Source organism: Citrus clementina, unplaced genomic scaffold (assembly GCF_000493195.1).
Source record: "Citrus clementina cultivar Clemenules unplaced genomic scaffold, Citrus_clementina_v1.0 scaffold_8, whole genome shotgun sequence".
NCBI classification, from domain to species: domain Eukaryota; kingdom Viridiplantae; phylum Streptophyta; class Magnoliopsida; order Sapindales; family Rutaceae; genus Citrus; species Citrus x clementina.
In genome coordinates, this window is record NW_006262022.1 from 5,682,433 (window position 1) to 5,701,831 (window position 19,399).

The 19,399-nt window shown below is 31.8% G+C and overlaps 2 protein-coding genes across 5 annotated transcripts; one reads left to right on the forward strand and one right to left on the reverse strand.

The window, feature by feature from the left end:
- The first annotated feature begins 3,864 nt into the window (after positions 1-3,864).
- LOC18034927 (phosphatidylinositol/phosphatidylcholine transfer protein SFH3) lies at positions 3,865-8,011 on the forward strand. Of its 3 annotated transcripts, none has more exons than XM_024179102.1 (15): positions 3,865-4,024; positions 4,376-4,487; positions 4,767-5,028; positions 5,115-5,214; positions 5,294-5,560; positions 5,668-5,745; positions 5,829-5,930; positions 6,014-6,063; positions 6,178-6,277; positions 6,376-6,468; positions 6,601-6,672; positions 6,790-6,913; positions 6,999-7,381; positions 7,482-7,556; positions 7,671-8,011. In XM_024179102.1, exons 2-15 carry the CDS (start codon positions 4,442-4,444, stop codon positions 7,701-7,703), a joined length of 1,785 nt encoding a protein of 594 aa, XP_024034870.1. In that variant the 5' UTR covers positions 3,865-4,024; positions 4,376-4,441; the 3' UTR covers positions 7,704-8,011. The 3 variants fall into 3 exon arrangements, with proteins under 3 accessions (XP_024034870.1, XP_024034871.1, XP_024034869.1); XM_024179103.1 differs by having other exon boundaries at positions 7,659-7,712; XM_024179101.1 differs by having other exon boundaries at positions 6,601-6,913.
- A 252-nt stretch (positions 8,012-8,263) lies between these two features.
- On the reverse strand, positions 8,264-14,867 carry LOC18033844 (phosphatidylinositol/phosphatidylcholine transfer protein SFH8). Of its 2 annotated transcripts, none has more exons than XM_006423291.2 (15): positions 14,666-14,867; positions 14,392-14,561; positions 13,259-13,562; positions 12,722-12,821; positions 12,378-12,644; positions 12,199-12,276; positions 11,980-12,081; positions 11,819-11,868; positions 11,581-11,680; positions 11,377-11,469; positions 11,158-11,271; positions 10,628-10,757; positions 8,989-9,392; positions 8,699-8,773; positions 8,264-8,593 (listed from the first exon to the last, which is right to left on the reverse strand). In XM_006423291.2, exons 2-15 carry the CDS (start codon positions 14,423-14,425, stop codon positions 8,573-8,575), a joined length of 1,872 nt encoding a protein of 623 aa, XP_006423354.1. In that variant the 5' UTR covers positions 14,426-14,561; positions 14,666-14,867; the 3' UTR covers positions 8,264-8,572. The 2 variants fall into 2 exon arrangements, with proteins under 2 accessions (XP_006423354.1, XP_006423355.1); XM_006423292.2 differs by having other exon boundaries at positions 11,158-11,274.
- Between the last annotated feature and the right edge of the window lie 4,532 nt (positions 14,868-19,399).

The following is a 19,399-nucleotide window of genomic DNA, read 5'->3' on the forward strand; positions in this document are numbered from 1 at the left end:
GAACCTCTATAGTATGGATCAAGATAATTGATTGTTAGATTAATTATCTCTCTCCACTAACTATAAATGTCTACGAAAAATGTAAATGATTACTTTCTATATGTTCATTGATCTGTCTAAAGTAATGCACGAGTGCATTGACTATTTTTAATTTATCTTGTGGGTTATTACAACTCCACAAATTGTCTAAGATGCATTGCTGACTGTTTAATAATCGATCTTTACTTTTAAATTCTTGAAGGAAACTACATAATTTTTATTGGACTGAAATTCATATATTGCTCCATTCTTGTAAAATAATTATTAAATGATTAGTCTCGAAAGAATATGTTCAAATTTTGCTTTGTATATCTTTACCTACTCTCAAATTTTACTTTGTATCTTTTACCTTTTATTACTTCTAAAAAATATATCTATTGTTTACTAATAAACAAAATTTTCTTTTTTGTACTTTTTATAACATTATATAATATTATTACAGCCTATTCTTATTGTTATTTCATACACACTCTTATTTTCTTCAAAACTTTAGATATATAGCACTCGAATAATTGGTTACCGTTAACAACTCTTTAATAGAATTTGACTACAATGAGCTGCATTCAAAGTACCATCATTACTTGTGATTTGTTTAGAATTTAGGGATCCATACGTTATTAACTGAAATATTGTTTTAGTCACGTGCTCCCTTTTTTGGGTTTTTGGGTTGTTCTATGGGCCTCTAAAGGCTCTTCCAAAAGTAGAGCTTCAAGCACCGCTGTTGGGTTCATTAATTTGTAGTTGAGTTTTGAGTATTTTAATAGATTCAAATAGACTAATTTTTTTTTTAATAAATTTTGAATTTTTTTAGTTATAGTTATTTTAATACTAAAAATATCCTTTTCACATAATCATGATTTAAAATAGAATTAGCATTGAGATTCCCAGACAAACAAAATAAACAGATGGCTTGTTTGTTTTATTTAAAGCGTTTTTAGATAAAACCAAGCGATATATATTAAAGTGTTTAAAGAGAGAAAAATGGGTGGGGATATTTAAACTCATAATTCTTTTCTCTATACCCATTTACTTAACAAATCTATCATATAGATTTTAAAAATGTAGTTTTACTTTATACACCCTTCAAAAATCCAAAAATATCCCTTCTTTCATTTGCAACCTAATTAACTATCATTCTACTATTATAATCTTTCTTCTAATTTTTTTCCCCTCAGATTTTGAATTTTTTTTCTTTGCTCATCAATCGCCCTTCTTGGACAACAACGAATTATAGAGAATAATGATGGACTAAAATACATAATGTAAGATATCTCTGTTTATTAACTATGATGATGGACAAATCAATGAAAAATTCCCAAAAGTATGCCCAAAGGTTCCTTTTTTAATTCAATCTTCAGCATACATTATGAGTAGGCCTTTTGACACTCCTTTAAATTCCTCATAAAACCCCTCTTTAATTGAAACTATCTTAATTCTTTTTTTTCTGTTTTTTTTAAAATCAATTAAAACACTTAAGTAAATTATTCTTTCAATAATATTTTACACCTATTCCATTTCATAATTTATATTTATATTTTAAATTTTAATTGAAAATATTTTTGTGACAAACTTTTAAGAATTAAAAATTATGGAGATAAAAATTATGTACAAGAAGAAAATAATATAAAATTTTAGGATATGTACGTTTTTATAACTAAAAACTTTTTAAAAAAAACAAATGCTCTCATTACGGTGAAATCTAATCTCTTTATGCTGAAATTTAACTAAAAGACAATTAATTTTAATTTATGAGTTATTATTTTATAAATTAAGCTGGAGATATTTGAGATAATAAAATTTAAAGGAGGTGTTAAAGGGATTTTCATTTAGAGGTGTTAATAGCTCCACTGTTCTTTGAAAATTTTCCCAAAGGTTCCCTTTTTAATTTAATTTTTAATTTGGCTTAGGCAGATAAAAAAATTTTGTTTAATGAAATAATACTCTGAATTTTATATCAGATATTATCAAAATTTTTTTACACATAAGAATTGTCATTAGCTCTACGAGATTAGATTGGAAGAAAATTGTAATTTGTTTCTCAGTCTCAAAAGAAATTAGTTAAAACAAAAAGGCAAGTTTTTGTTTGCTGGAAAATAACATGATTTTGATTGTTCAAATTAATGTTCTAATTATCAATTTAAATGTCATTGAAATATAAATTAGAAAAACATCATGACGAAATCAAAATTAGTAATGGCAAGTTTTTCAGTCAAAACAAATAAATAAATAAATAAACAAACAAAATTGATGTTGTCATATTGATGATGGGGGTAGCTCTAACATCTCTCTTTACACCAACCAAAATTTAACATGAATCCCTCATTTTTTTTAAATAAAAAAAAAATAATTATGGCTAATATTTGAATGAAGATTGTAGTTGACATGATCTATTTTGAAGTTGAGCGCAACAAAACCATCAAATAAATGCACTTATGCTGCGTTTACTTTTTGGATTGGAGTGAGAATCCTTGGATTAGGAGTGTGGAGTGAGAGTGGGAGTATGGTGTTTACTTAGACTAAATGAAAGTATGTATTGTCAATCAAAATCCCAATTATTTGTTTACTTTGTCTTGGATTGGGAGTAAATTATTTTAAATTACAATTTTATCCTTATGTACAGAATTATAATTTGTAATTAAAAAATTAATAAAAAATATATTTGGAAAATAAAATAAATATTTTATTATATTTATAAATTAATAATAATTACTAATATTCTTAATTATGTAAATCATAATTTTTTATTAATTTTAATTTAAATTATGTGAATAAAAATTATTAATAATAGCAACACAAATGAAATATTATTATTGATAATATAGTACAAAATTAATATTTTTTTAGAATAAAATATTTATTATTAATTAATTAAATAAATAATTAATATTTATTAAAATTAATGTTTAATATTATTAATTTAAATATAATATTTATTTTTATTTTATTAAATTTAATAAAATAAATATGATATAATTATTATTTTTAATAAATATGATATTATTTATTTTATTAAATATTATTTATTTATGTTATTAAATATTATTTATTTATGTTATTAAATATTATTTATTTATGTTATTAAATATTATTTATTTATTTTAATTTTAATTATAAGGATAAAATGAGAAGAGGGAGGAGTGGATTCCCACTCCCATCTCCTCCCATGGGAGTGGGAATCCCACTCCTCACTCTAAAATTGAGTGAGACCCACGAATTTCCACTCCCACTCTCCCCCTTTTTAAGGTAAGTAAACGCTGGAGTGGGAGGAATTCACACTCCACACTCCCACTCCAGCAAGTAAACACTACCTTAGTGGAGTGCTACAACAAACAATAGGTAATTGAAACCGATGGAAATTTAGCCCCTACAACAATATGTACGGTTTATATTGATGGTTAATTTTAAGTACGAACATCCATATGTGAATTTGTACATACCCTTCAATTATTTTAAGTTAAATCGCTATAATTAATTAGTGAAATACTAACATTCATTAATCGTGTACAAATTTAGATGATTTTTTTTTACTTAATATAGCCAGAACAGTCTCATATAAGACTTTCTCTTACGGAGATGGAAAGGTGGGTTAGGAGATGGAAAAAATTAAGGAAAAAGATTAATTAAAAAAAAAGAAGAAGTAAAGATAGAGATTGAGACGTTGGATTTGTTTGAAAAACAGTTGAAGATTTAGATGGAAGAAGCGGCGTGCACATCGCCAATTCTCCCTCCCTTACATTCCCTCAACAACAGAATTTTAAAAACGCCTCCTTAGACCCCGTCCAACACAAAAAAAAAAAAAAAAAAAAAACTTATTAATATCTTTCAAATAAAATCTTTTTTTGCCAATCTCAAAATCTGTCAAAATCATCCTGGCTGTAGATTTTAGCAGTCTCTTTAGATACCCCAACTCAGAAGAATCATTTGGTTTGATATATAATCCTCTCTTTTTTTTGCCAGCTAACATTAGCATTCTTCGCAATAATAGGTAATCAAACATTCTCTTCTTTCGTTTTTGCTATCTGGTTTCTTGATCTTCTTGATTTTTAATGACTGCCCTTTTTGATATTGAACACACATACAGGCTTAGATTCTTAATCCACATTCATTTGGGTGGTTTTATTTTTCATTTCTATCATAATGCATGATGATGATGATTCATGTTAGCTTTTACTGAGACGTTGGTTATTGAAATGTGAACTGGTTTCCTGTGTATTTTTATGTCATGATGATGTCTAATGCTTTATGTGAAGGTTCAATATCAAAAACTGATGTGTAAAGATAGGATCATTTCTCTTTGAATGTCTTGATTTTTCTGACTTTTGGATAATGTTTGAAGGTATTGGCCTATTTGGTGAGGCATTAGTTTGGTATCCCGGAAATTTTTATCTTGAAAGCTTCAATTATGGCTGACACCATGGCTGCACCTCTTGACCGACACAACAAAGCAGGTCAGCATTTCAATCTTTTTCAATATTTCTGTCATTCGCATGTTCATTTAGATGTACACGAGCTCCAGATGTAATCCTGATTGTTTTTGTCAAAATGTAACAATCCATAGGAGTAATCTTTTTCTTACTTATACTACAAGAAACATAGGGCATGTAATTCAGAAAAAGCCTTTTGGGATTGAATCTCTTTGATGGCTTCTCGCAAACTATATGAAAAGTATAAAGTACCTGCACATGCTTGTCAAATTTGTAAGTTCTTTTCAATCATCTACTTTTCAGGACTTGAAAAGTCTGATCATGAAAACTCAGAGGATGAGAGGAAGACGAGGCTTGGGTCTCTGAAGAAGAAGGCAATTAATGCCTCAACCAAGTTTAGGCATTCTTTGACCAAGAGGGGTCGAAGGAACAGCAAGGTGATGTCTGTTTCAATCGAGGATTGCCTTAACGCTGAGGAAATGCAGGCGGTGGATGCATTTCGCCAAGCACTAGTCTTGGATGAACTACTACCCGCTAAACATGATGATCACCATATGATGTTGAGGTAATGTTTTAAGCCTTTAGTTGTAATGTCATTTTGAACCATTCACATGAAAGGTATCAAAGGCTGAATTATAAATATTGATGCAGATTTTTGAAGGCCAGGAAATTTGACATAGAGAAAACAAAACAAATGTGGGGTGATATGCTCCAGTGGAGGAAGGAATTTGGTGCTGACACAATCATGGAGGTATTTGTACTGGCCATAATTTGAGTCCCCTTGATTATCTATCATGTATTGAACGTTCCGATTTGGTTGCTTTGTTCAGGATTTTGAATTCAAGGAAATTGATGAAGTACTAAAATACTACCCTCAAGGGCATCATGGAGTTGATAAGGATGGACAACCTGTTTACATTGAATGGTTGGGACAAGTCGACTCTAACAAGTTGATGCAAGTCACCACAATGGATCGTTATCTGAAATACCATGTAAAAGAGTTTGAGAGAACCTTCATTTCCAAGTTTCCTGCCTGTTCCATTGCAGCAAAGAAGCACATTGATCAGAGCACAACTATTCTGGATGTGCAAGGAGTGGTATGTGATCATCGTTAACCATAATGTCGTATTGAGCATATGTATTTTTGACGAATGAGTTCCTTTAAAGTAGATTTCACTAAGATCAATATGAATTGATGCATCAGGGACTTAAGAACTTCAACAAAGCTGCACGAGACCTCGTTCAGCGCATCCAAAAGATTGATGGTGACAACTATCCTGAGGTACTCTTTAGATCCAGGTTAATGTCCACCTGATTGCTTTCCAATAATAACATGATGCTGATTGAATTTTTCATTTATCGCAGACCTTGAACCGCATGTTCATTGTTAATGCTGGTTCTGGATTCAGGCTCTTATGGAACACAGTTAAATCATTCCTTGATCCCAAGACCACTGCCAAAATCCATGTATGAACTTGGTTCTGTTTACCTTAAACTAGCTCTGATTTGATATTATGATTCACTAAGTAAGTTGATCTTTTGCTTACTAGGTTCTGGGCAACAAGTACCAATCAAAGTTGCTTGAGATAATTGATGCCAAGTAAGTGAATGAAGCACTCAAAGCTTCCTGAATAATAGTTTAATTCTCGAGATTTTTCACGTGAACATTGAAATGGCGGCATGCAATTTTAACTTCTATCTATATGTTTGCCAGTGAGTTGCCAGAGTTTCTAGGCGGTACCTGTACTTGTGCTGATAAAGGCGGGTGTATGCGTTCTGATAAGGGCCCATGGAATGATCCAGAAATAATGAAGGTGATTAAACATAATCAATAATATCTCTTAGAATGCATTTTCTTGTTTATTGGGCATTGATTAATATAACTTCGAAATTTGCTATTTAATTGTGGCAGATGGTTCAAAATGGTTATGCGAAATGCTCAAGGAGGACTCTGTCAGGCATTGAGGAGAAGACCATCTCCGAAGATGAGAATTCACTCTCAAAGGTACTCATCCGTTGGCATTGAGCCCCATTACTATTTAAAGTGTTGCTCGCCGTCTTTGAAACTACCCTTTTCATTGTCTTAACGATGATAGCTGATCTTTCCTTTTGTAATGTGTATTGCCATTACTTGAAGAGATATGATCCCTTCAACGCAGAAGCAACAGTAGCAAGGGATCATATGCATCCCACTTTCGCTCCTGTTCGAGTAAGTTTCCCAAACTTCCATCTCGTGTCCATTGATCGTATATCACAATTCTGCTTTTGCCTTTTTCTCACACTTTATCAGCTTCAATGTATGATTCCGGTTGTCTTCAAATTGCAGTCTTTTGCTAGTAAAAAGCTCAACAATGCTTACGAGTTTGGAAAGTCCATTCCAGTTGTTGACAAGACTGTTGATGAATCTTGGCTCAAATCTATGCCAAATAAAAAATTTGCCAATTCCAAAGGTACGTGATATGTTCACTTGATGTTTGAACCTTGTTTGTTCTTTCACCAAATCCAATAGTTGCAACATTATTGGTTTGGCCACAGATTGTTTCACAGCACAACATCCATGCAAAAGTCCTGAAGGAATAAGCAACCATATATTTGGTGGGGTCTTGGCCTTTGTTATGGGAATTGTCACCATGGTTCGCATGACGACCAACATGCCACGAAGAATCACTGAAGCCGCCCTCTATGGCAGTCAAGTTTACTATACTGACTCAATGATGAAAGGCCACCACAAGTTGACAGCACCCTCCATCTCCGGTGCTGACTACATGGCAATGGCAAAGCGCATGGCAGAACTAGAAGACAAGGTAAAGATGCTCACCGTGAAACCATCAACAATGCCACCAGAGAAGGAGGAAATGTTGAATACTGCAGTAAACCGAGTAAGCACCCTGGAGCAAGAACTATCAGCCACCAAGAAGGTACATAATTAATATATACTTGGTTTTTCATTTTCGAAATTGACCTCTTCTGTTTTGAGTTTACTGTTGCATAATTGTGTCCGATGTTTCTGTCGTGCAGGCACTTGAGAATTCACTTGCTAGGCAAGAAGAGCTCGTAGCTTACATTGAGAAGAAAAAGAAGAAGAAGAAGCTTGTAAGTTTAACATATCTCAGCATTGTGTTATGCAAATTAGTTTGGTTGGATCTGGTGAATGTTTTTTTCACATTTCAGTTCCTTTTCGGGTTTTAAATGCAGTTTTCCTGGTAGGTGAAATCTTCTTGGTTCTGTGCATGCTTCTGAGAATTGTGGTGTTAATACGGGTGGCGATGGTGATTTAAATGCAGTTTTCCTGGTAGCCCAACACTTGCTATCTGAGTATCTGACCGGCGTTTGTTTTGTTTAATATTCAATTCCAAAGCCCTTTGTGTGGTCTACGGTTTGCATTTTCTTCAGAATTGTGTACATTATCTTTCTATAATTATAAGGTCTCCTTTGCTCCTTCCAGCTCCAGAGTTCATGCAGTTACTAAAATATCTGCCAACAAATGAGAGAATAGAATGAACGTTCTTGACGTACATTGAGTGAATTATCCACTTAGCATTAATTGTTGAATCCCATGGGACTCTTCCCTGGGATTAAATTTATAAATTTTTAAGTTTAAATGCTCTTCGAATCATACCGCAAATGTCTGTACTCAGTCTCAACGAAACAAAATAACAGGTTTATTATGTCTTTTTATTCAAAAGGAAAAATTTCAATCGACTCAATTTGCGGGTTCTATGTTTTGTGTTAATTTCAACTCAACTTTCAAGTTAAATTCAAATTTCGGTTAATTAAGTACCTAGAGAGTAGAGCCGGAGTTTTTTCTTCACAAGAGAAACTAGAAACTTCGTATTCCAAAAAGTTTAGGGGAGCCGCAAAATGTGAAATAAAACACAAGCGCTCGGACACTAGAAGCTCAATGGCTTCAAATCTTAAAATAGAAACAACTTACAAAACCATAATTACTCAGGAACAAATGGTTTTCAAAGGCTAAATTACTCTGTTCAAAGGCATACAGTCTTGGAAAGATAAACATAAACAAGGACCGATCTTGTGTTAAAAACACTTGGATAGGTACAGCGTGATTGAAAGAAAACAGCCAACCCCAGACTGTGGAGCAAAACATCTTACCAGCAAAGCTTCTTTTTCTGATACAATATAATCAAATATCAGCAACAAATTATGAATTGGAAAAAAAAAAAAAATCTTATATTGTGTGCAAAAATAAGAGAATGGTGTATCAATCAACCTACCCGGAATTTGGCTTCTTCTTGTCTGTCTATGTAGGCAAGGAGGTCCTCTTGCCTCATTAAAGCTTCATGAAGAGCCTGCACAAGACAACACAAAATCGTCATAATTGTCCCCAAAATACTGTTGTTTAAAGGATGAACAGTGATGCATGCTCAAAATATACATGTACACCCAAATCTATGAATACTGAACATACCACTACTGCCACAAGAACCAAAGAAAAACTGTTCCAATGTTATTATGGTCAATGTTTAAGCAATAATTTCAGGGATCTAAAGTTCAGCAATCATACCTTCTTAGTGGCAATCAGCTCTGCTTCAAGGGCGTCTACTCTACAAACGGCTGCATGCAGCAGTTCCTCTTTCTCATAAGGCATCTCAGAAGGCTTTGCTTGAAGCGTATCAACTTTCTCCTCAAGCTCACTTAATCTTTTCGTTACAGAGGAAAGGAGGTCTACCTCAGTCAAAGATGGGCTTGGAGATGGGGGCCGAAATTCCTCCTTTTCATTCGCATCAACAGCAACTTCAGAAATATTTAGATCATGACCAGTTGATGTCTCAGGAATCCTGTGGGTAACACGGTATGCAACTGAGCGGAATAAAGTTACAAACATCATGAAGAAGGCCATAACTGCTGCCCAAATCCGAGCACGAATCCCTTCTGGAGTCTTTGAAGTGGGAAGCTGGGGAAGACTTCCTGCATTAAAAGAAAATTAACTTTTTCTTTCAGAATATTTGAACCAATAACCAAATTAAGCGACAACAAAGGGCATAAATTGCAAATTTCTGCAAGTTTCCTGACTTTAGTAGCATCAATACGAATGACTATAAACATCAGAACAATAGCATAACTTCATAAGTCTCCCTATCAAATACTGAAACCTTCATATAGAGCTCACTTTTCTTCATTTTCTTTCTTCTCAACCAAGGAATCCCTCAGTATGCCCATTTAGTTATATTCTGGGAACTATTGCCAGAACCAGACCAGGAAACCTATAAAGTCAGAAACCTGTTTGGTTATAATATCCCAAGTTTGGGTTCCTTGAATTTTAATATTTTGACACCAACAGTCATCATTTGAGCGACTCCCCCTTTTTTATACCAGAAATCCGTTGGGTTCCTTTGAGTTCTCTACCAGGGACCACTGACCACTTGATTAGAGTTATATGCAAGGAAATTATTTTTCTTTCCTATTTAGGAGGAGATTTTTATTTTCCTTGTATACTAGGATTAGTTTTGTTTCTATGGTAGTATGATTTTTACCATTTTGAGGATGATGTAATCACTTAGAAAAAAGTGGGGAGACTATAAAAGAATTTAATAGAGAAACTAAAAATTTAGAGAAGAACCTTTCAAAAAAAAAAATTTAGAGAAGGGGTGAACTCAAAAGTAAAATGAAAAGAAAACAAATCATAAAAGAAAAATAAAGACTCCCACTAAAAAAGGGGAAAAAAACTTACCTTAGATGGGAAAGGAAAGTAATAATCTTCCTCTATAATAACAAAACTCTAAGCAAATGTTAAAACAAATGTCAAAACGATTTTAAATAAGGATAATACCTTGTTCTGCATCAACCACACCCTACAAACTTGATAATAACAAAACTGGTAGGATTTAAATATCCCAAGTAGGTGTCATAAAGGGGTTCTGAACTCCTAATCTCTTGGTTGAGTAAAAGGTAATGTAACAACTCAATCCAACCCCTTGGGATTCATTTGAACCAATACTTAAAAAGAGTCCAATGTGACATAGCTGGACCAAGAGTACCCACAGAACTCATGCTAGACTCGGGTGGAGATTTGTAATACACAGGCATGAAGGATATTCTATTTTTATACAGAGCATCCACATTGTTTTACAAGCATACAAAACCAAGAGAGAGATCAAACAGATTGTTAACTAAACAATAAATACAATAGCAGACTTGTAAACCTTTGGCAGCAGGACTTCTGAGAGATGGTTGCTTCTTCCAACTAGAGTCAACAGCTTTATCAACCATGGGAACATATTCATCATACCCAGAGAAGCTTCCAGCATAGCTTGTTTTCCCAACAACCTTTGCCTGGAAATTCCCAAAAAGAATAAAAAAAAAATTTAACATCCACTGTTTGCAAACACAATTTGATAAATTTTATGAAACAAAATAAATTCCTTGTACCATCCTTAATTTATCTTCTTTTTTATTTTATATCACTGGATAGAAGATATACTAATATAATGTACCTGTTCAAGTTTGAATCACATAATGGAAAAAAGACAAACTAAAACATATCAGGACATTTCCACCTCTTCATAAATATTTTCTAAGAAAACTTATTTCTGTAATAAAACAATCTTTGATTCTTGTCGAAAAGAAAATAACTAAATCAAGAGCTAGATGCTAATGCAAGAAACATCTTAACTTTGGAAAAATGGATACTAAAATCGTAACTGTAATCACACAATAGAGTCCAAATACGCACTTCTTCACGGACAGGAGTCAATCGAAGATGTGAATAACTCTTCATTGCCTTTGGGGAAGCAATATCTTCTGCTTCTGATCCAGACTCAGCAGTAGATGTATCACTACCTTTTAACTGCTTCAGAATAGTAGAAAAAGAGAAGTGAGAATTTAACTAAAAATACAAACAGTTAAATATTGCTATGCCCTCATGAACAGATAATAATTAAAATGGCTGTACCATTGGCGGCTTAGCATAAGCAATGACTTTCCCATCGCTGTTTAGAACTTTCACAATCTGCCTGGCTCGCGGTGCTCCTCCATTAAGCACCATCTGTAACAAGTTTATATGCAGCATTGCAGCCAATATTTGAAATTAAAAAGGAATACCAATCATGATAAAAGCATAAAACATGTAGTAGACATCAAGCTGAGAAATAATAACCTTCAATATCTCTGGGTTTTGCCATGGCCCCTTATCAGACCGAAGACAACCTCCCTGATCTGCACAATTACAGGTACCTCCAAGAAACTCTGGCAACTCTCTGTAAATGCAGAAAAAAGGTTCAGTAAGATATAAAACCAGTTAACCATGTAATAAAAATGAATTAAGCAAAACAAAATAAAAAGAAATAATCTATATTAGAGAGACACATAAGACACATCTATAACAGATCTTTTACCTGGCATCAATTATCTCAAGCAATTTGCTCTGGTACTTGTTTCCAAGAACCTACATTAGATGCAACCAACAACGAATATGTCTAAATAAATATATTACATGATATACCATCACTGAACCCTGACAAAATAGAAAAATCTTTATTAAAGAATCATAACATACATGAATCTTGGAAGTTGTTTTAGGGTCTAGAAAACTTTTCACAGTGTTCCACAGCAGCCTAAATCCAGGACCAGCATTAATGATAAACATTTGATGAAGAGTCTGCATCATTTAAGGGAGTGCAAGATTCAGGATAGATATAATAACTAATTTCAGTCCCCATATAATAGCCAAAAATTTGCAAGTACTGACAACTTGTAGCGAAATAAGATTCCATACCTCAGGATAATTATCACCATCAATCTTCTGCAGCCGCAAAATGAGCTCACGAGCATTCTTGGAAAAATTCTTAAGGCCCTGAAGCATTGAGAAATCAGAAACAAATTAAGGATTAAACATTTTAATTGCAACTAAATACACAACATAACAAAAGCATTAGGAGATCACCAACAACATACCACGCCTTGAACATCTAAAATTGAAGTGCTCGAATCAATGTGCCTCTTTGCAGCAATTGTACAAGCTGGAAACTTTACTGCAAAGGCTTTTTCAAATCCTTGAACATGATACCTTATATATCGATCCATAGTGGTAACTTGCATAAGTTTGTTAGAATCAACTTTTCCCAATCTTTCAATGTAAACAGGTCTTCCCTCCTTGTCCACACCATGGTAACCATGGGGGTAATAACTCAAAACTTCATTTATTTCTTTGAACTCGAAATCCTGATAACACAAGGAAAACACAATGAATAAGGGTATTTCTAAAATCCAATTTTAGGCCACTTGTCAACTGTGGTTACCTCCATAATAGTGTCAACACCGAATTCCTTCCTCCATTGAAGCATCTCGGCCCACATGTGCTTTGCTTTGTCAATATCAAACTTCCTAGCTTTTAAGAACCTGAGAGATGTCGCAACATTGAAACGTGGGTTAAAAAAAAAAATGAAAGCTTGCATTAGCAACATACAATCACACAACACAAACTAAAAATGCCAGTGAAAATGAAGCCAAGAAAGTCAAATAAAATGTCAATCAGGAAAGCGGCACTTAAGCAGAAAACAAAAAATTAATTACATAAATAAATGCTAAGAAACACAGAACAGAAAATTTTTAATCCATACTTGGATCCTTATGAAAGAAATAGAGAATACATCATACAAAACACAATAGTTATTACAATGTACTTGTAAGGAACAATGAAGTTTTTAATCAATACTTCAAAGTATCTTGGTTAACATACAATAACTAAGAAAGAATGGCATAAGAGATTGAAAATGAAAGTAAAATATAGTTGCATACATAAAAGTATTATGCAACAAAAACGAGGATCTTAGCACCTTAACATCATGTGATAATCATCATGTCGCTCAGGCAGCAATTCATCCATAATTAATGATTGTCTAAATGCATCAACAGCCTGAAGCTCCTCAACATCACGGACATCCTCAATTGAAACAGAGCTGACCCGGCCATCACTTTTCCTTCTACTGCTCTTTTTCTTCAGAGAATGCTTGAACTTAGTGGATGCATTTAAGGCTTTCTTCTTCAGAGACCCAATCCTTGTCCGCCTTTCATCCTCAGAGTTCTCAAAATCAGATTTCCTTTCTCTCCTCTCATCACTTCCTGAGAATCCCTCAAAACCTGCGGCACAGTCAACAATCAATATATTTGCAACCAGAAACAGGTGTAATTCCACATTTGTGAAGGCAAAGAAAGAAATATAATTGACTTATCCACAAGATTTAAGTGCCGACTGCCAACCCATTATTATGGATAAAAATTTTCTGCAGCATGGAATACAAACTAATCCATGAACAACAGAAAAGAAACCCAAAATTCCAGACACTAAATGTACATGTATTGTGTAACCTTTCTAAAGGGAAAAAAAATCAATAAAAACACCAATGAAATCTTTCATCATTCTATTTGTCGCTTAAATTAAATTTTGTTTTGGGTAGAAAGCTAATCACTGTCTCATCCACCACCCCCCCCCCCCCCCAAAAAAAAAAAGAAGAAGCTAATCACTGAAATAAAACTTCAAAATATAAACAAGATTTGAAATATTAACCAAGTTTCTATCAATCCCAGGGCACAAGTTCACAGCAGATCAGAATAATTTCAAATCTAACTCCTACATACGTGAACACATGACAAATTATTTTGCCAAAAAAAATTGATATTTATTTATTTAAGTTTAGCCTCATAATCTCTCAAGAACCAACTAAAACTAAACAAAACAGAAATGAAATATTTCATTCATGTCATCTTAAGCTCATCCTACTGTCTTGATTCAATCAAGTTAGTTCTTCTCACTAAAGCCACAAAAAGAAATAATTAATTAAAATTATCAAACAAAGGAAGAGTGCACAGTAAAACCCTAACAACGCAAAAAGAAAAAAATAAATCAAATTAAATAAAAGAAAATTTTTACAGAAATAGAAGCGACGGGGAGTGAGGAGATGATACTCACAAGGCCTAGCGAAGCGATCGAGAGGACCCGACATCTCTCGGTGGCGCGTGAGAGGGAAACGCGGGACTGACACTCTGCGCTTTCAGCAATGAATGGATCGGTCAAACAATCGATCGATCGATCGATCAATCAATCAATGCACCAGCACACACTTTATCAAAACCCTTGTTCTTTAGTCAAAATAGAAGCAGAGAAAGCCAAATTAGAATAAAATTCAGATAACACAAATATGAAAATATAAAAATAAATAAAATAAAAGTAAAACCTTACATACCGATATATCTGCTGCTATTTCAGCTTCGACAGGCGTCACGAAAATGATCCGACGGTCATAATTGTGTCAGATCTCAACAGAAAATAATTAGTAAATAATGTAAATAAATATTCGAAACAATTATATAATTTTGCTGCTAAAATAAATAAAATAAATTAGTTAATTAAAAATCCGCCGAATAAAACGACGGCGAAGAAAAGAGAGAGAATGAAACAAAGAGACCGTAGAAAGAGAAAATGATGGACTTTATATAGAGAGGGGGGAAACCTGGGGCCCTGTGATCAGTGGATTGTTAAGAAATACCACGTGGCGGATGATGGGAGCGGGTGTATGTTAAACGAGGGAATCCGCCGACAGTAATGAGTGAAATTACGCTGTGTTTTGTACTGTACAATGATTTGGTCGTTTCTATCACGCTCTGCTTCTAAAAAAACAATTAATTAAAAATGTGATTTGTTTTGTTATTTTTCTTTTTGTCTTTTTTCTTTTGTGTACAATAACTTTTGGTCAACCGTCGGCGATGGGTTGATGGATATTATTTTATGGATTTTTATAAAAATTCCAAAGGAAATGCTCTTCTTTGACCCCTCCTTTTCTCTTTTTTTATTTTTCATCCACCGTCTCGTACTCTTCTTTTTATATTTTTATTCCAAAGATAGGCTCTTTTTATATATTTTTTTTCTCAAGTTTAATTTGTAAAATTCCTTTTTTTATTTTGAACATATGTGAATCTGATTGATGATCTGAAATGGGTTATTTTTTACTCTAAAATGTTTTGGTTTGCTTTATAAATTAAAAAAAAAATGTAGCCATAGTTTTTATTTTTAAAGCAAAATATAGCCATATATTTTGACTTACCCAACATGGGTTGATTATGCTTGTATCCTTATGTTAAATAATAAAAATACCATTTGATTCCATAAATATAATAATGTAAAAAATATATATTTCCTCGAAAGAAGATTCTAATAACTCATTAACAACACATGTTCCATTTTGCTTATACGGACTTCTTGATAGTGACAATTTTTTTTTTTTTTGAGGCTTTAAGGCTGAGGCAATCAAATTGGCAAATTTGACTTTTCTCGCGTGAAAGTGGAGGAAAATAATTTGACTGTTTCAGATCCCCTCATTTTCACAACATAAATGAGGGTCCGCCTGTAATAAAGCGCTGCATAAGATACAGCGGAAGTTTAATTTTTTATTCTAAATTTATTGGCCGTTAGATTACTTTATAAGCAATCCAACGGCTTCGTAATTTTAGGCATAAAATAGGTCACCGAAACAGATGGTGGGACACTGGAATCGGCAAATATCCTGGTAATTATCACTTTGCTCCCTCATCTTTTAACTAAATATTAAAGACTTCATTTAATTTAGACGACTATCAAAGACCCCCTAACATAATAATATATTTTAAAACATGTAATGTTGTAAATAACGTGAATAATATTTATATTAGTGTAAACTATATTAATTATAAATCAATGCAATCATTTTTAATAATGAAATTGATCATAAACAACTTATATCATTGTTTATTATGACATTATAAATCTACAAATGTTTTGCAATATAAAAATTAGTGAGACCTCTTTAATTTTTTTTCTTTTGCAAATTTTTGCCTATTTGGTCAACTCTATATTATTGATAGTACCAAGTATTGTCATTACTCAAAATATTTTTGTTTTCAATATTATTTGTACTAGTGACTAATATAAATAGTACAATTTAGTTCTGGATATGGGTAACTATAAGATGAAAAATCTTATTAAAAATATTTCACACAAATTTCTAAGAAATTCATTAAATTACTTTTTATGGTCTCATTTACTCACTAATTTGAAGTCACAAAAAATTCTATGAATTGTTATAGGAGCTTATACATGATTACATGTAATGTTAATATTTAATGATATTGTTTTATTACTAGTATTATGATTAATGATACTATAACTCTTAATATCCATTACTAATGTTGTTAATAAGTATCTTTGTTAGCCTTACTATTATTATTGGTAAATTGAACACATATATGATAATTTTATCAATATCACTTTTCTTTTAATCAAAATGAGCGTATGTTCTAAATATAACAACATTTTATCGTAATAAACTTTTTAATAATTTATTGAGAAATGTTGCTAATTATCATTGTAAATTATTGTCGACATTATATTATAAAAGCTAAATAATTAATAATGTAACTATAATATTACATTGTTATTTAAAATAAAGTATGTATCTCTTTGTATATTTATGGGAGTAGGTTTTTGAGTTAATATTCGGTGGATCGTTGGACTTTACCATAAAGTGCATGTATACAGATTATCAAATACCATTAAATTATAGTTTATAATGTACATATAAATTGTAAATTTAAAAATATTATATAATATATTACTCTAAATAGTATTCAATTAATTTTTTTTATTTTGATATAACACTAAAAGAATTTTGCTTCATCTAGGCAGGAAAACTACTGCCTAAATGAAAACATATTTACCCATTTTCACAATTTTTAATTCTAATAATTTTTGTATATTATTTAAATTTTCATATTTTATATTATTATTCTTGATACTTTTTTTTCAAAATAACTTTATTTATTGTTCAGAAACCTAAAAAGAAAATATAAAATTTATTTTTTAAAATTTCATCAAAAAACATATCCTTTAGGCCTAAGGTTTCGTTTGTCGCTTCATACATTAAAATATATATTTTTTAATCATTATTAATTTTTTTCACGATTAATGTTCTTAATTTTTTTCTTGTCTTGTTAAAGTTTTGTAATTAACTTAAATTGTATAACATTTTGAATTGTCATTTCATTTTTTTTTAATGTTTTATGCTTCCAATATAGAATGATTGGCAAGGGAAAATATTGCAAAGCATTTGACGCAGAAACTGCTATTGGCATCCTCTCAAGTGGTTGAATCCAAGTAAGGCTGGTGAGCAGCCCAAGCTTCAGCTGGCTGTCTCCAGATCAAAGGGGAAATAGAAATAATAAAATTAGTTTTCTATAATCCCTTGGGATTATTTTATCTTTTTTTCTCTAATGGTGCATAGTTGAGTAGTGAACAAGAATTGGCATTGGTTGTAAATGAACTTTTTTTTTAATTTGTTCTCCAAAAGAAAGATGGTGTATAAATAATTTCTCTTAAAAATTATAGCATTGAATTTTTCTATTAGAGAAAATTAATTTTAATATTTAATATATTTTCTTTTTCCTTGATTGCAATGATTTTCTAATGTGTTTATAAAATTATTGTTTAATTTGAGTTACTTTTATTGTGTTTAATGTACTTGGTAAAGATAAATTAATGGCGACTTAATAGAACTGGATTTAAGTCAATGTTACTTTGTCAATCTTAAGCTAAAGATTGATGAGAGATTAAAGAAATAATTTTTAAAACTAAATATAATGATGAAAATTATATGTTGCACAATTGTTTTAAAAAAAATCTAAGCACAATTATGTAAAATAATAAAATGAGCATTAATATGTAAAAGATCAAAAGTTTAAAGTATACATACGATTAAATTCAAGAAATACCATGAAGTAACAAAGACCGTTGGGGGCCGGGGGGGAGGGGAGTGGACTTATACAAATTCATAGTGTTGAAAAAAATTGAGGGTTGCAACAATGATTTTTCAAAATTATATTGTAAGTTGATATTTATTAAAAAAAAGCGGGGTCAAACGTAATTTACCTCAATATTTTAATGTTTTACTATAATAAAATGCGACTCGTAACAACCACCTAAAATGTTGGCATACGTAAAAACATTTGGAATATAAAACCAAAAAAATGGTGGAAGTAACTATTAAAGAGCTGAACCCATAAATTGGAACGACTTACTGATGATTTGGTAAATTTCAATGGGAATTAGAGACATGAAAAATAAACTTGAAACACACACCTACATGTTGGAATTCAATAAAAAGTCTTGGTATATAGAACCAAAAAATAGTGGGAAAAAAGTGGGAGAGTTAACCTGAAAGTTGGAATTACGCAACGATAGTTTGATAAATTCCAATGGGAAATAGGGACTAAGAATTGAATTTGAAACTTTCACCCAAAATGTTGGAATTCATTAAAAAAAACCTGGAATATATAACTAAAAGGTACTGGAAATAAAAGTTGAAGAACTTAACACAAAAGTTGGAATAACTTATTAAGAATTTGATAAATTCTAATGACAAGTTGGAATCTAAAAAATAAACTTGAAACTTCTATTCAAAATATTGGAATTCATTAAAAAAAGTAGAAATATAGAACTAAAAAGTGGTGGGAACAAGAGTTGAAGAACATAACGCAAAATTGGAAACGACTCACCCACAATTTGATAAATTCCAACTATAAGTAGGGATCCAAAAAGTGAAATTGAAACATACACCCGAAATTTTAAAATTCAATAAAAAAAAGTAGAAATATAAAACAAAAAACTAGTAGGAAAAAGAGTTGATGAATTTAACCGAAAAGTACGAACAATTTACCAGGAATTTGATAAATTTCAACAGGAAGTAGGGATATAAGAAGTGAACTTGAAACATCCACCCAAAATATTGAAATTTAATAAAAAGGGCAGGAATAAATAACCAAAAAGTAGTGGGAATATGAATTGAAGAGCCTAACCCAAAACTTGGAATAACTTAGCAAGAAATCGATATATTTTAAAGAGAAGTAGGGATCTAAAAATGAACTTAAAATATCCATCCAAAATATTGAAA

Coding starts and splice junctions, on each gene's coding strand:
- LOC18033844 (XM_006423292.2), bottom strand. CDS start 14,425: ATGTCGGGTCCTCTCGATCGCTTCGCTAGGCCTT. Junction 12,645..12,721: donor GTGTTGACACTATTATGGAG/GTAACCACAGTT, acceptor TTGTGTTATCAG/GATTTCGAGTTCAAAGAAAT. Junction 8,594..8,698: donor AAGAAGAAGCCAAATTCCGG/GTAGGTTGATTG, acceptor ATATTGTATCAG/AAAAAGAAGCTTTGCTGGTA.
- LOC18034927 (XM_024179101.1), top strand. CDS start 4,442: ATGGCTGACACCATGGCTGCACCTCTTGACCGACACAACAAAGCAG. Junction 5,029..5,114: donor GATCACCATATGATGTTGAG/GTAATGTTTTAA, acceptor ATATTGATGCAG/ATTTTTGAAGGCCAGGAAAT. Junction 5,931..6,013: donor AGACCACTGCCAAAATCCAT/GTATGAACTTGG, acceptor TTTGCTTACTAG/GTTCTGGGCAACAAGTACCA.